This window comes from Alligator sinensis, unplaced genomic scaffold (genome assembly GCF_000455745.1).
Source record: "Alligator sinensis unplaced genomic scaffold, ASM45574v1 scaffold382_2, whole genome shotgun sequence".
In the NCBI taxonomy this organism is placed as follows: Eukaryota; Metazoa; Chordata; order Crocodylia; family Alligatoridae; genus Alligator; species Alligator sinensis.
In genome coordinates this window covers 707,050-723,092 of record NW_005841978.1, presented here as the reverse complement: position 1 = coordinate 723,092, position 16,043 = coordinate 707,050, and the positions used below count along the sequence as shown (strand labels likewise).

General features: G+C 39.8%; 1 protein-coding gene across 1 annotated transcript in view; it reads left to right on the top strand.

Annotated features, from left to right (window-relative positions):
• Window positions 1-16,043, top strand: part of NCAM2 (neural cell adhesion molecule 2) — a 260,790-nt gene that overhangs the window by 86,848 nt on the left and 157,899 nt on the right. Inside the window, exon 9 of the mRNA XM_025200916.1 lies at window positions 3,540-3,690. Coding sequence (XP_025056701.1) covers window positions 3,540-3,690 — 151 coding nt within the window. The remainder of the gene's footprint in view (window positions 1-3,539; window positions 3,691-16,043) is intronic.

The window sequence follows — 16,043 nt, the reverse complement described above, 5'->3', positions numbered from 1 at the left end:
TTTTTTGTTTCCTAACAGTGAACACTCGCATTAAACTATTTATAAAGAAACTATAGATCAAGAAATATTAATCACAGTCTGCTCTTAGCAATTTACAAGAAGAAAAAGGTGAAGTTTATTGAAGCAATAATTTTTCAATCATTTTGGCCAATTTGTTTTCAGCTTTATGCTAGTATAATGATAGCAGGATTGTCTGCACTGCTTTCTCTGATCATCCAAATCCTGTATACTTTTCTGATGATCCAAGGGAGAAAGGAAGAAAAGTGTGTGTGTGTATGTGTATGTGTGCACGTGCGCCTGCCTGGCTTGCTCTTTTGAATCATGAACATGTTTATATAGATTCCTTTCTTGGATCTGAAAAGTATATAGAATTAGCATTATATATTCTGTATATTTAATTTTTTTGCAAATCTATACAGGAACATCTACTATTTACAGTAGTAGGAAATGGTTCTGCCATACCATAAAAAATATAATACTAATCATTTAGGCAATTTATGTCTGGAATTTGTTTCCTGGAAAGGAGGAGATTGAATTTACATTCACTTATGACTAATCAGATATTGTTCCAGCTGTAGCAGAATAGCAAACCTCTCAAGCATTTTTAGCAACCTTCACAGCCTCAAGACATTGGCCACCACGGTGTCCCTGCTTTACCTGTGGGAAGGGTGTTATGTGTTGTGGTTATGTTAATATTAGGACCTTTGTTTCTAATACGTATTCCTGGCTACCCAAACAAAGGAAGAAGAACCTGGCCAGCATGCAGGCTCTACACAGCCGCACCCCCTTTCTCACTACTGAATTTGGGGGTTTTGAGTTGTTATTAGAGACCAAAATCGGTGGCTGGAGAAAAGGAGTCAAGTGGTAGCAGTCGTCACCTTGGTTTCTTGCCTCATGAAGAACTACTGCCCCATTGCCAAAGGTGGATCATCTGACCCATGAGAAGCCCTGTGCTCCAGATCTTGCCTGTAAGCCACATGCCCCTACTGCTTAGACCATTCATTTGTAAGAGGGGTTTGTTTCATTTTCTTTGTTTTTAATTTGAATATTGGAAATAAGAAGTTATCCATTTACATATATTTAAACCAGCTGCCCCTAGTGTGTTTTCATAGGTGATCTGAGAACAGAATTTGGTCTTTTGCATTCATTTTGAATTTAATAAGAATATATGACTTTTTCAAACCAGTGTTTAAACAATCTAAAGTAGTTTGGAGACAGCTGTACCATTCTATCTTGTAACAAAATAATTTGATAGTATTAATCTAAAACAGAATATCAAGTCAGCATTTAAAATGTAAACATGTACCTTATTACACACTTCTCTGGTGATCCTCACTGTCTCATGTGATTACAGTGCTAGGCTAATAGCCACTTACACAACTGCAAGCACCAAGAGCTGAGATACAAGTTTTCAAAGCACCTGGCACTACCACACTACTTACACATGTTAAAAAGCTCTTAGAGACCAACAGGTTCAGAGAGGCATGAACTTTTAGAGGCAACAACTTACATCATCAGATGTCAGGAATGGACTGAGGAATAGTACAAAAGTAATAGATTTCTATTATCAAGATTATACACAGATGAATACTACAAAAAAATTAAGTCATTCTTAAATTTAAAGTAAATTCTTAAATTATTTTTAAAAATCTATTCAGGAATTCAGCATCTTTCTAAAGGAAGTAGCTTGTTCACCAATGATGATAAATTCTGACTTTTAAATTTTTAGTAATATTCTTGATGAATTAAGGATATTAATCTGCATGTGTTTAATGATTTACTGAGGATGACATTTTCATCATTTAAGACTGACAAAAGAGAAAATTAAGTGATCTTGTGATTTAGCTAGTGATGGGGTCTTTTGGGTGTTCCTGAATTTAGGCCTGTTACTGAAGACCTCTTCATTTGTTTTCCTTCGGTGGCATTTTCTGCTGTGAATAACGGCTGCACTATTGAATTCGGATGCAAAACCAAAGACACAGGTTTCTTTACATAAAGATTCTAGTGTACCTATCTAACTAGTTTCCTTTGATGTGAACTGTTTTGTGAACCGATTTGCTTGTGAATTTTCTGTACTGTTTCACAAAGGTGTATCCAAGCAGCTTTGTGCCCAGGCCAGCTGCAATGCATGACACTGCACTGGGTTGCCACAGGGTATATTACAGCTGTCCATCCAGCCACTGCTCCAGTGGTGACTATTTTTGCACTACTCCAAAGGTGGTGCCTGAGGCAGCTGCTCCAGTGCCCTCTTTCCCACACATCCCCCGGTTATGCTTCTAATTCAAAAATAATAAAAAATAGGATATATTGTCCTGCATAAGATACAGAGACATAGGGTATAATTCGGCAAACACTGGCTGCCACTTCAAGAAAATTTACCTTAAAAAAGCAATAGGCCCAATAACAAGTGTTTGCAGAACTGGGCCTCAGAGTTCTTTTACATACTTAACATCCTGTACAAGTAGTAACTAATTAATTCTGACAACTCCTGAGAGGTAGGTAAGTATCTTTATCCTTATTTAACCAAAGAAGGAATAAGGCAGGGAAATGAAGCAACAGCCTAGAAGCCCCAAGTAAGTAAATTGCTGAACCAGGATGAGAATCAAAGACTTCCTAACTTCAAGGCCTGTGCTCGTACTTCTAGAACACGATACTTAAGGGAGGTCCAGTTGCCACCATAAAATATTTAATATGTTTAAAAATGGTTATTTACTTCCTTTTTCATATAATTATGTTTCTAAAATCAAATTGTGTTTTTCTTCCTGTATATCTTTTGAAGTAAATGGATGTAGAATTTTGTTCACTTTTTGCCAAGTTAAACAATCAATATTTGCTTTTTTGAAAAAGCAGAAGACAGCATGAATCTCCAACCCCCTCGCCACACCTCCCTGACCCATCTGTTTCTATGTCATCATAACCATCATCAGTAAAAGCCCATAGTATCAAAAATATTTTGGGATGATTTGTTCATTGGTGGTGTTAGCAGAAAAATACAAATGAAGATATTTTGGGTTCTGTTTTTTTGTTTCCTTTTTCAGTTTTTCACTGACTCTCTTTAAAGGTTGGGGAGAGAGTCTGGAATCAAATTTGATATGACTGTATACCACCATTCCACTAACTGCTTAGGAGTTATTCCTTATTTCCATCAATGTGCCTGAGATCATAAACAGATTCCTTAGTTGCTATTAAGTTATGTCAGTCTTAGAATTGTTAACTGTGTGGCTTCATTTGTTGGTGTTCCTTTAAGCATGTACTTATTGCCTTAACCATAGAATCTTGAATCAGGATATCACTTCTTTAGAGATATATACAAAGAAAGATAGATAGGTGGGCAGATAGCTATATAGATCTATATATATTTAAAATCTTATGTTCTGACACATTTTAAAATCGCTTAGTGATTAACATTAATTTCACTATAAGTGATTAGAAGCTTTCACAGCAAATTTTTTACATTTAGTCATAATTATCAATGATGTTTAATATATAAACATATATAAAGAAAAAACTTTCTTTTTTTTCTGAATTAATGTAAACAGAGCCCAGATGGCCGTATAGAAGTCAAAGGGCAGCATGGAAAATCGTCACTGCATATTAAAGATGTGAAGTTGTCAGATTCAGGGAGATATGACTGTGAAGCTGCAAGTAGAATTGGTGGGCACCAAAAGAGCATGTACCTTGATATTGAATGTAAGTTCTAATATTTTATCTTCTCTTTACATTTGTTTAAAAAAAAAAAGTACATTCTTAATGGAAGATCACATTTTATTAGTAATCCATGTTTAACCTTGCATATTATAAGGGTGAAGTTATAAATTACACTTAGGCCATACTAAATCTGTGGAATGCTGTGTAGTGTTGAAGTTGGAACATGCTGTGAACAGTTGCACATTAAGGGTTAATACCTTTTGTTTTGTTTTGTTTTTTTTGTGTGTTTTTTGTTTTTTTTGCCTGCACTGCTCTGACTTGTCACTAGGGGCCTGGAGAGCAGGGGCAGGGGCAGAGGTAGGAGCCAGGGCATCTGGGTTCTATTCCTGCTATGGGAGATGGGGAGAACTGTACTGCATCCCTGGATGCTGGAAAACTGCAAATTACTCACTCATTTTATATCTGTGGAGCAGACCAACATAACCCTAACATGAGCTAGTTAGCACAAGCCAGGGTTAACCCACACTTAAAGTGGCATAACTTTGATATGCTCAGAGAGCACTTAGCCTGAATTAATTAACTTTAATGTGCAGACATTCAGGTTTTAAGTACTGTTAGTACAGCCTAAGTGTAATGTGTAACTTCACCCTAAGAAAGAGTGGCTGTCCAAAGTTAATATTTCTGACCACACTGTACAAATCCTGCCTCTGTTGAATACAGTTAAAGACGTTGATTTTTGTCCAGCCCATGTTTCCTTTTGTGACTGTTTTGATGGCATCCCTCTCTGCAAGACATTCTGGCCAGTGGAGGCTACCTGGGAGTGAAAAATAAGGTCTGAACCTTATTAAAAAAAAAAAAAGTCTAGAATGTTCCTTATTTCCTTTTCCCACTTTTCCTCAAAAAGTTTTATACCTTTGTGATAACTTGAAGTCATGTATTATTTGTGGGACAGTCTGCTTTATTCAAAGCTTGTGTGTTCCAAGTGAGTGCAGTGGAGGATATGCAGATTTACATTTGAAGTCTCCAATTCTGTACAAACTGCTCATGGTAACTAAATTCCATCCTGAAAGGCAGAAGAGGTTTCAAGTTTAGCATAGAGTTCAGAAAACTAAAACATTTTTCGCTATTTTTTCTTCGGGTTTTACAAGATCCTCCATATTTAGAACAGACCTTGAGAGAGAGAGGGACTGAGGATCTCGAAATAATGAAATGTATAGGAGTTGTAGAGGGACAAGTGTGAAAACCCATAAATTGTTTAAAAAAAAAAAAAAAAGTGTGGGGGGCAAAATATGGCAGAAGGAGAAGAGTGTTCCAAGGATTTCAATAAATATCCAAACTTGAAAGGTTATACTAGTAAGGTTACTTATATTTATATGAGACTTGTTCTTTTTAAAAAAATGCAACTCATGTAAAGCCACTGAAGTTAATGGACACCTTTCCATGACTTCAGTTAGGCATTGGGTCAGATGTACTAGGGGGGAGAAACAGAAGCTGGGTAATAAAACTGTATAACTGTTCATAGTTTCATAGTTGGTAGGGTCGGAAGGGACCTGAGCAGATCATCAAGTCCGCCCCCCTGCCATGGGCAGAAAAGAATGCTGGGGTCAAATGACCCCAGCAAGGTGTCTATCTAGCCTCCTTTTGAAGACCCCCAGGGTAGGAGCGAGCACCACTTCCCTTGGAAGTTGTTTCCAGATCCTAGCCGCCCTGACTGTGAAGCAGTGCCTCCTGATATCTAGCCTGAATCTACTCTCAGACAACTTATGGCCGTTATTCCTTGTTACTCCCAGTAGTGGTCGAGGGAACAGGGACTCTCCCATTGCCTGCTGGTCTTCCTTGGCCAGTTTGTAGGCAGCCACCAGATCTCCTCTCAGCCTTCTCTTGTGGAGGCTGAACAGGTTCAGGTCCAGTAGCCTCTCCTTGTAGGGCCTGCCTTGTTGACCCCGATCATGCGAGTGGCCCTCCTCTGGACCCTCTCGATGCTGGCCACATCCCTCCTGAAGTGCGGCGCCCAGAACTGGATGCAGTATTCCAACTGTGGTCAGACCAGCGTCACATAGAGGGGGAGGATCACCTCCTTGGACCTGCTCATGATGCATCTGTGGATGCATGACAAGGTGGGGTTAGCTTTCCTGACTGCGTCACCACATTGGCGGCCCTTGTTCATTTCGGAGTCTATAATGACTCCAAGATCCTTTTCTGCCTCTGTGCTGACGAGAAGGGAGTTCCCCAGCCTGTAGGTATGCTGCTGGTTCTTTCTCCCTAGGTGCAGTACCTGGCACTTGTTAGTATTGTCCAGATCCAATTGCAGCCTGTCCCTCCCTTCTAGCATGCCCACTTCTCCCCACATCTTAGTGTCATCCGTGAATTTGAACAAGGTGCTTTTCACCCCCTTGTCTAAGTCACTGATGAAGATGTTGAACAGTGCGGGCCTGAGGACCGAGCCCTGGGGGACCCCACTGCCCACATCCCTCCAGGTCGAAAATGACCCGTCCACCACCACTTTCTGGGTGCAGCCCTCCAGCCAATTGGTGACGCAACTGACTGTGTAGGCATTGACGCCATAATCTCCTAATTTTTTAACGAGAGTGGGGTGTGAGACAGTGTTGAAGGCCTTCCTAAAGTCCAGAAAGACTACGTCCACCACGACACCTGCATCCAAGGCTTTTGTGACCTGGTCACAGAAGGCCACCAGGTTGGTCTGACAAAACCTGCCTCTAATGAACCTGTGTTGGTTGCCCCTAAGCGTATACTCCCCTGCTTGCCCCTCGCAGATGTGCACCTGGATAATTTTCTCAAATTTTTCAGAATTCCAGTTGGATGATTGCAAATGAATTTTTGATGGTGTCCTGATGCTAGATTGTATGGTTGGTCTTTTTCACACGAAAACCAGTGTACTTAAAAATAGGAAATTGGTGTCAAAGAAAAATATGAAAAATGCAAATTGAAGAATTGGCACACTAACTTATGACTGGATGAAGGAGAAAGCCACGCCAACTCCTGTATATAGATTTTGTTAAAAGGTTTAGCAGAGTGATTTATGATCAAAAATTAATTTCAGAAACTTTTACACTTTCTGAAATACTGTTAGCATTTGGAGACATAGTTACTTAAAGCATATTTTTTATCAGGAGCATATTACATCTAATTTATTCTTTTTTTACATATTCATTTAGAATCGTTATGTTGATTGTTGGGGTAAAAATGTATTCATTTAAAAAATCCTAGCATGACATGAACTATATTGTTTGACTAAATTTACAAAATTGCTGAACTTCATTACAAACAGTTTTACTTTTGCTCCATCCAGAAAACATTTATGAAAGTGTTTGCAGGAGCATCTTATATGGAACACAACCAACAGAATCTTAAGAGCACATTAGGAAAACATAATTAATACAAAAATATGTAATAGCAATGTCTCTAGTTTTTAATTCAGTGAAAAACTTCAGTCAAGGGTCTCTGTCAAAGATTTTTGATGTTTTATCTGATGCCTTGAGCTGAATTATATTTCAATTCTGCTTCTCCTTTAGTAGTAAGAGTCTGTTAGATTCACTAGTAAACGCATATAGAGCTAATAAAAATATTGCAAGTGAAAATGTAATAGCTTTTAGTATTAAACCTAGATGTGTTTAACTATCCAAATTAATTTGATATGACAGAAAACTTTATCCAGTTAAAAACTGAAACATTTTTCAAGCCAACAGCAGTTTAGGACACATAATGTATTAGCACATCATAAATTTAACATGACAACTTTTTAAATATTTAATACATGAGTTGTTGATTTGACCTGACACAGAATAATAAGATTGAACCTGAATCAATTTGCAAAATTAGAGAGTTTATAATTTGTATAAGGTTTCAAACTTTAAATTGAACTCTATAGTATTTAAGAAGTGCTGCGAGACTAATCCGATGTTTGTTTCCAGAATGGTTATTCTCTGAGTCACAGGCATGTAAATTTCTCCATGTTAACCTAACCAGTGAGATATGTTCCATTTATGACGATTTCCAATGACAAGGGGATAGGAATTCTCCTCATTCCCATCCTGTTCAGATTTCCTTTTTCAGTAAAGCTTAATCTGCACAGACCATAAAGCAAATGGCAATGGTAATGACTTCAGGCATGAGCTATATTTAAGTTAATGTCCTAGGACTGAAACGGGCTTATTCCAATGTCACTCTGGAAATATATCTACAGTATTTCCCTTTATAAAACTTCTGTAACAAAATAATTTCTTCCAAAAACCAAAGGACACTTTCACTATTGTGTACATACGTCACCTTTTTGTCACAAGCATCAAAAACAAAATAAAGTTCTCTTATCCACACACAAATTCTTCTTCCACAGTTTGCATTTCCTTTGTTTTTATAGCATTAAACAATAATTTTAAGTGTTGTCATATCTTTTTCTTTAAACCAATGTGCAGAATTATTCTCATTATGTAGTTCTTAACTAAGACTAGATAACTGTGCCTAATGCATTTCCATAAATTAATAATTACAGTGGTTTTCCTCATATTGGTTTTTTCACTTACATGGGTATTTTGTATAGTTGGAGAGCATGTTCCTCTCATATTTTTGCAGGATATTACATCCAAAGTGAAATAATGGAGATTCACAGCTACAAAGTGTCACAGGGCTTTTTAGTCTCAGTGACCCCTGTCAGAGACTTAAACTGTTAGTGTGAGTGCAAGGGGTTTCTCTGCTTAGCCTTTCTCTCTATCAAGGTTGCTCTTAGTAGTACCAGCAATTCCCAAAGCAAAATACATGACTAGGTTTAATACCGTCATAGAACAACTACCCCTGGGCCATGGACAATGGCAATGGATTAGATGAGAGAGTACCCAATCTCCACCCCCCCCCCCAAAAAAAAAAAAAAAAAAAAATCCTGTGGTGATATGGTGCAGTCCCTAGAAGGGATGTAGCCTTCCCTGCCTACTAGATGAATCTGGGTCAAATGTCTTATGCTTTCAAATGCTTATTAGGACAAAGTATGTAGATGCAGCAGGGAAAGTTTGTGGGAGAACTGGGGAAACCAAAACCCTGTGACAATTAAGGTCTCGCATCTAACCAACAAGGAGGTAGGAACATGTACAACAGAAAGATAAAAGGAAGGCCTGGGCTGTCTAAAGATAGCTCTGAAGTTGAGAGGGAGCTCTGACTAAGGCTTTGTCTATACCTGTCTGTTTGCCAGCAGAACCTGTGGCAGCAGACAGCAGGTGTCACAGTCAAGACACCAAAGCAGTATAGACCTAAAAACTCCCGGTAGTTCTGTACAGCTGGACAGTAGACAGTGTTCTGAGAAGGTACTGGTGGCTATGAAAGAATTATGACAGCCAAATGAAAGTGAATGAGTGTTTATGTGCCCCCTAGGCCAGGAGGAAACAAAAGCCTTACCCAGGTTGGCAGTGGTTTAACACTGCTAGTAAAAATAGGAGCTCTGCTTCTGCAGAGCACATTATTTGAACAGACTGTGGCTAAGACCAGGCCTTCAAAAAGCCGAATCGACGTAAGTGATGCTGTTTTCTGTAAGCAGCGTAGTTTAGATTGGTAGTGAACAGAACACATAGTCACTCTTTGGTTGGGGGGTGAAAGCGGGGTGGGAAATCTTAGACTGGATTCCACCATTTTTAAACCAGTCAATGTTTGCTGAACTTTTGTTCTGTTATGGATACCAGTTTCTGATCACTTATACCAGTAGAAGTGTCCTGTTTGTACCTGGCCTCAGCATATTGCTGGCAGAATTGCGGTTTGTCAACAAAACTCTAGTAGTATAGACTAGCCCTGAGAAGGAACTCTGTGACTGTGATGTCTTTAAGGGTTTGAAGTAAAAAGGAAGGGTGTTGACAAATATATGAGTGGCCCAAAACTTAGTGCCTTGAACTCAAAGGAAGTATTAGGACCTAAGTTTCCCAAGTCACAAGACTTCCTGCACCTTCCAAGCTTCAGAGGATATTTACAATGCCTTTGTGTTCAAGCTCAAATGGATTAATGACTACAGAAGGTCATGGGTCCTTATTAGTCCCATACCAGCTCAGTAAGATGTTATGTGGGATTGTGAATGATTGTGCTCTTTATCGCTGTCTGGAAGGGAAACCCAAAAATCAGGAGCCAGGACACTGGCACTTACCATTCATAGCATAGCCAGCTTGGTTCTCATGTTTTCAGTGCATATCTTGCTTGCTTGTGTGAACCTGCTATGGTGACATTCATTCCAGATTGTATCTTGAGCATGGCAATGCTCTTGTGATTTATATGAAGTAAATGCATGCTGGACATCCATGATTTAGTAGCCCAGAGCTGGTATATACCCATTGCTTCCGGCAAGTGTTATCAGTATACTGAAGTACTTCAGGCAAGTTTGGAAGAATATAAATTTAGAAAAAAATGCATATATAGTGTGTATGTGTGTGTAGACATGCATACATCCATACATACAGGTTATAGAAGATCAAATAAAATCCCTATACATGGAAGCTGTATATATGTAGGTTCTAGAAGACCAAATAAAATCCATTAATAGACTGTAACTTCGATTCTGTATAGAATATCATATATTCTATATCCAAAGAGTGTCTCTTGGGGCTGCTGTTTCAAATAAACTAAAATACTCAATGGAAAGCACCATAAAAATATAGAAAACATTAAGAATACATTTTTTTTTTCCAAAAGGACCTAATTAAATTAGGTATGCAGATGTATCTGTAAATGGAGGGAAAAACAACAATGAAAGTATAATCTCTTGAAATGAGTGTTTAAAAATATTTGGCATACTAATTATTGTCCTTATGAATTAGATAAAATGTAACTGAAAGATTTTGGACAGGCAGAGCTACTTCCTTTCCCTTATGCTTACCATCTTCACTAGGTCTGTGCAGGCAAGTTGGCCTCAGTGAAGTGATAGATGTTAACAAGAATGTTGTCCATATCCTTTGACCCATTTATACCATAGTTTCTTATGCATTTGAAGCCTTCTCTATCCTCATTGTATTGGATAGGTAGCTTACTGACAACTTTTCAGCAGCCTGGTTATTCACCATATGCATTTTAGGGCCATCATATGCAACTTTTATTTTTAACATAGCATATTTGTGCCGTTGCTTGTTGTCCCCGGGCAACACACCTGAACTTGTGCTCTGGTGCAGAGCAGATTGCCCCGGGTGGGGTAAGGGAGGCTTGGGCCATCACCTAAGTTGGCCCTAGGGAGCCCTGGGGGCCTCCTGGGGCTACAGCAGCAGCAATCCGGGTGTGTGGAAACTGGTTGGCAGCCAGAGCATGGCTCTGGCTGGCCAAGCTCCTGTTTTGGGTGGTGCATGGTGCTGCTGCATGTGCCATGCTGCCTTTTTTCTCTGTGCATTTTTTAGATACCGGGATTTCCCTGTATCTTATTTTGCCTCCACGCTACAAATATGCAGCATGGAGAGTCTATTCATGTGCATTTGGGTCACCTCAGAAGCCTTTGAGGTGCTGCAAAGCACATGTTCCCACTCATGGGGATGTAGCCATAAGCTTTAATAGTAAAGGTGCAGAATGCAATGTATTTTTTATATAATAATGAGTTCAAGTATGTGAATTCAAGTCATGCTTTCATAGGAAATTTATTCTATGAAAAAATAAAATCATTAAACCATTATGCTATTTTGCAACAAAGGGAAATCATTTCCCTCCAAATTATATTAAACATCAACACTGAACAGTTTGTTGCTCTTGTCATTTAAGTGTTCAGTGCTACAAAAGATGCAAATAAATAGTACTTGAAGTGAACCCGTGTCAAAATTTGTCTACAAAGTATGCTTGCATATTATAATACACCCCCATATTCTTTCATTATCGCTTATTGGCAATAGCCATTTTTGCCTGCATGTTTGAAGTCAACCTCATTAATGTAAGAGTGTTAAAACTCTTCTGAGTAGATTAGTTTTTAGACCTTTTACATTTGTCTTATGTTAAAGAACTGTATTGTATTGCAGCTTATGCAAATGCCTTGAATCCATGCCATTTTATTTCATAGCATTTCAAAGGAATTGCTATATTTCAAGGCAAGTTAAAAATATGGAACAACGAGTGATGTCTAATTAGAGAGCTCATATAAAATCGATGCAGATTATAGCAACAACTAAGACTTAATATAAGTACAAATGAATTAGCATGTTTGTCTTCACATGGTGTTCCAGTTACTACTGTTTTTACCTGTTACTCATGAATGGGCACCGTATAGTTCAGGCTCCATTACTGTTCACAGAAGCCGTTGCCATAATGTCCTGTTAGTATGATTTATTATGTTACCTCTTAACCTTGTCCACAACATACAAAAATAGCAGCAAGCATCAGGTCCAGTCCTACAGACCAATGGTTATATTAGTTTCAAGTGCATGAACAAAGGACATTACATACCATCCCAAAAAACACTACTTTCAAGATTTCTACAGCAAGGTCTTTAGAATTAAGAACTAAACTAAAAATTGAGAGACCTGTTTTCTTTTCATTATTCTTCTACAGATGTTGGGCAAGAAGCTTAACCTCTCCATTTTTCAATTACCACATCTGTACTAGTAATAATAATAATACAAAAATCTTTCTTCTGGCTCCCAAAGGTATTCTGACATTTCGGCCAGATATTAGTGGGAGTCAGAAAGCCTAAATTCTGTGATGAGCTCTATAGAATACTCTCCAATAAATGCATTAAATAATAAAACCAAAATAGGGATCTGAGTTTATTTGTAGTTCTGTATGATTTTGCTAGCTCTTTCTCCCAAGCGTAATGTCATTTTAAAGTCGCTTTTTAATAACATGTTGACAGATTTTCTTCTAACAAGAAGAATGTAATTTTGGAAGATAAATAAAACCCATTAATCTTAGTGAAGCTTGTTTTTAGTTGCTATTCTATTTTCCTTCAGATTAAATTTACTTGTTTTGTCAACAAGTTTATTTGCCTCAGCAGCTCTGCTTAGTAGTATACTAATCTCACATTCTGTAGCCTCTAAGCAAATGTTTTATCTACATTTGTTTGTGAAATATTTTTATGGATATGTTTTACCTGTAATGAGCAAAAAGTAAAAATTAAAAAAACACACCTTCTGATAATACTTTCTTAATACCAATATAATTATCAATACATTAGAACAAAAGAACAAAGCTTGAATTAGGTCTTCAATTAAAATAGTCCCCCCTCCCCTCCTTACCCCCCCAAAAGGTATTAAGAATGTTGCAATCAATTTTCTGTGTAACTTTAACTATTCCTATATGTTCTCGTATGCATATGTGTGTGTATATATTCCATCCTTCAGAAAAAAATGGAGATATTTAGGCATACCTTGACATGGGTCATCATTAAGTTTAAAACAAACTGCAGCCTGGCCGGACCAACATGGGTAGGAGCCACCTCCGCAGCCCAGCTGCAGGACCTGGTGTGGGAGGACAAAGTGGGGTAGCAAGACTATATAGCATAGAAACATCTAGAATGTTTTAATGGAACTTTCAGAATAACCTAGATTTGTAAATGCCTTAGATATTTGAATTCTTTGTCATGTCATCATCTTTTCCAGCACCCTCTTCCCCTCCCAAGCCCCTCAGACAGAAACCCTCCATGAATTTCTACCTAAATAAAAAAAATAGGCCTAATGAGATGTTAAAGAAGAAAACGGTCATTAACTCCTATACAACAGCAACACAGATATTTGAGACTGTTTTATCTTTCCAAACCAGATACCACCACAAAACTAAAAGCTCTTGTTTTTAATTAATTAGTGATTAAATTAAGTGTACTCTTCCTTAAGGCCACACAGAGACCACAGAAAAGTATGTATTTTATCTATTCTGATTGACAAATCATACAAAAGGCATTTGTGATCCACCACTCACAAAGATGAAAAGAACCACCAACATATTTCATTAGCCAGAATTTTTGGTCAGAACCAGCCTATTTCTATGACTACTAATGTTCTAGTACCTGTTCTTGATACTAGGGGTTAATAGAAAAACAATACAGTTAATATCCAAGAAGCATATTTGAAACTAATGTTCTATGGGGCAGATTCTGAATAAGTCACCCTCAAAATGTGTAGCGGATCGGTAACAATGTACAGGCCCTCTAAAAACAGGTATATAAAGGTTTCCTCACCCTCACACGGATACAGACATAAAAAGAAAGTATTATAAGGTAAACAAGGGTAGGGAGCACCCTGTCAGCAGTCCATACTCTTACTGAATTTTAAGTGAAAAATAACCCACTTTGATGAGGTGGGGAAATGTTACAGGTTTGCCTTCATTTCCTGAAGGTGGTTAGCATGAAGCAACTCATTCCGTGACCCCCAGCCCTTGTTCATCTTGTGATCACTTTTGTGTGTTTGTGTGTCTTTGAGAAACGGAGGAGTATTAAACAAAAATAAAAATATTCAGAAATTGCTTCAGCTCTAGAGGCAACAAATGCTTCTTCAGTAATGGTAACTGTGAGTATTCAAAACATTTTTTTTTTAAAAAGGGATTGGCTCTAAATCATACTGCTTAAAAAAAAATAAAAGTTGTGATCTTTCTTTAGCTTTTTGGTTTTTTGAGCCCCAACAGGTTCTTAGTTTGAAGCTTTCCTTTCCACCTGCAGCTCATACAATTCTTGAAAAAATAACAAGAGTTGGCAATGCTGCTTCCTGTTATGTCCCCCCTACATGTTGCAGGTATTGTGCAATCAACTGGTTAATTGCACAATTACCTTAAGACCAGCTACACCAGGAGTGGGCAAAATACGGCCCATGGGCCAGGTCCGGCCTGCCAAGCAATTCCATTTGGCCTGCAGGGCCCCTCTGTAAACCTTCTGTAAATCCTGGTCCTGGGCTGCCCCTCTGCAAGCTGGGACCTCTAAACAGGAGGTGCAGCTCTGGTTGCTAAGAAACCACTGCCCCAGGACCTGACCCACTGCCAGCCCTGAGCCTGGGGGGAAAGAGGGCAGGAGTGCAGAGAGCCATGTGCTATGGGGCTGGACTGGGTTGGCTCTGCACTCTTCAGGAACTGTGCGCTATAGGGCTGGGTGGGGCTGGCCCACATGCTGCCACCATGTGTGTCTGGGGACTCAGGCAAGATTGCTGTTGGGCCAGGTGGAGCTGGCTCTGCACACTGCTGCCATCTGCGGCCAGGACTGGGGTGGGAGCATGGGAGCTGCATGTAATGGGGCCAGTGGGGCTGGCCCTGCATGGGGACTCGGACAGGAGTGGTATTGGTCTAGGTGCTGCTGCCACCTGTGGCCGGGGACTGGCGTGGGAGCGTGGGGAGCTGTTTGCTATGGGGCTGGGCAGGGCTAGCCCCACTTGATGCCACCACATAAATTCATAGATTCACATGCAGCTTCAGGGACTCACTCACTCCAGGGATGCTGAGGAGCCTCTTTTCCACCCCCACACATACACCCACACCCTCCCGTACACCCCACCTGCACCATACCCCCGAACACGCACCCACAGTCTCCTACAGCCCTCACACAAGCTCCCACCCCCCACTGTAATTCCACAGCCCCCACACACACTCCCCTACCCCCACTCCCACCATACCCACACACACTGACACCCTCCCACACACCCATACCCTCTCACAGCCCCCCCACACTCCCACTCCCCCACCATACTCACACCCTTCTACACATCCCAGCCCAACCACATACCCCACACTCCTCCACCCCATCCTCTACCCTCCCCCACACACTTCACCTCCCTACTCACACCCCATCACACACACACACACTCCCCAACCACACACCTCCTACATACACCCTGTTACCCCCCAATATACAAGAGTAAGACTCTATGTTGAGCTATGATGCATTCACCTCTAGATATATGATGCATACACACACATCGGAACAAATATATATATATTTTAAATAAGATTAATATAAGTTATAGTAGATGTTTGATTTTTTTTAGTATATACTTTGTTTTTCTCCAGTTTCAAGATGTCAACCTCTTGCCCTCAAAAGGAGTACTTCTGGGGCAAGGGGGGGGGGCTTCCAGTGGTAATGGTCAGAGGTTAGGGGCAGAATATCCAATCCCAAGATGGCGGCCAGGGAGTGGGGCATCTGTCAAGGGTCAGGGCTACCCTTGCAGCCCTCAACAGCTCACCAAAATTTGTTAAGTGGCACTCCAATGGAACTTTTCCTACCTGCTCGTCTGGCACCAGGCTATTTTCTGACCAGCCACCCCCCTGCCTCCAAAACCCCCCATCCCATAAACCTCCTGATGCCAGTTTTACTAATATTCAGATGCTAGAAGAATTGGTGGGGAGAGGAGAGGGAACAATGTAGGGTGTAGGTTCGGTAGGGGGAGTCAGGGCTAAAAATAGCCCCTGTTGTCCTCACCAAGTTGTCATCTACAGATCCCAAGAGCCCTCCCTCCCTCTTCCTTCGC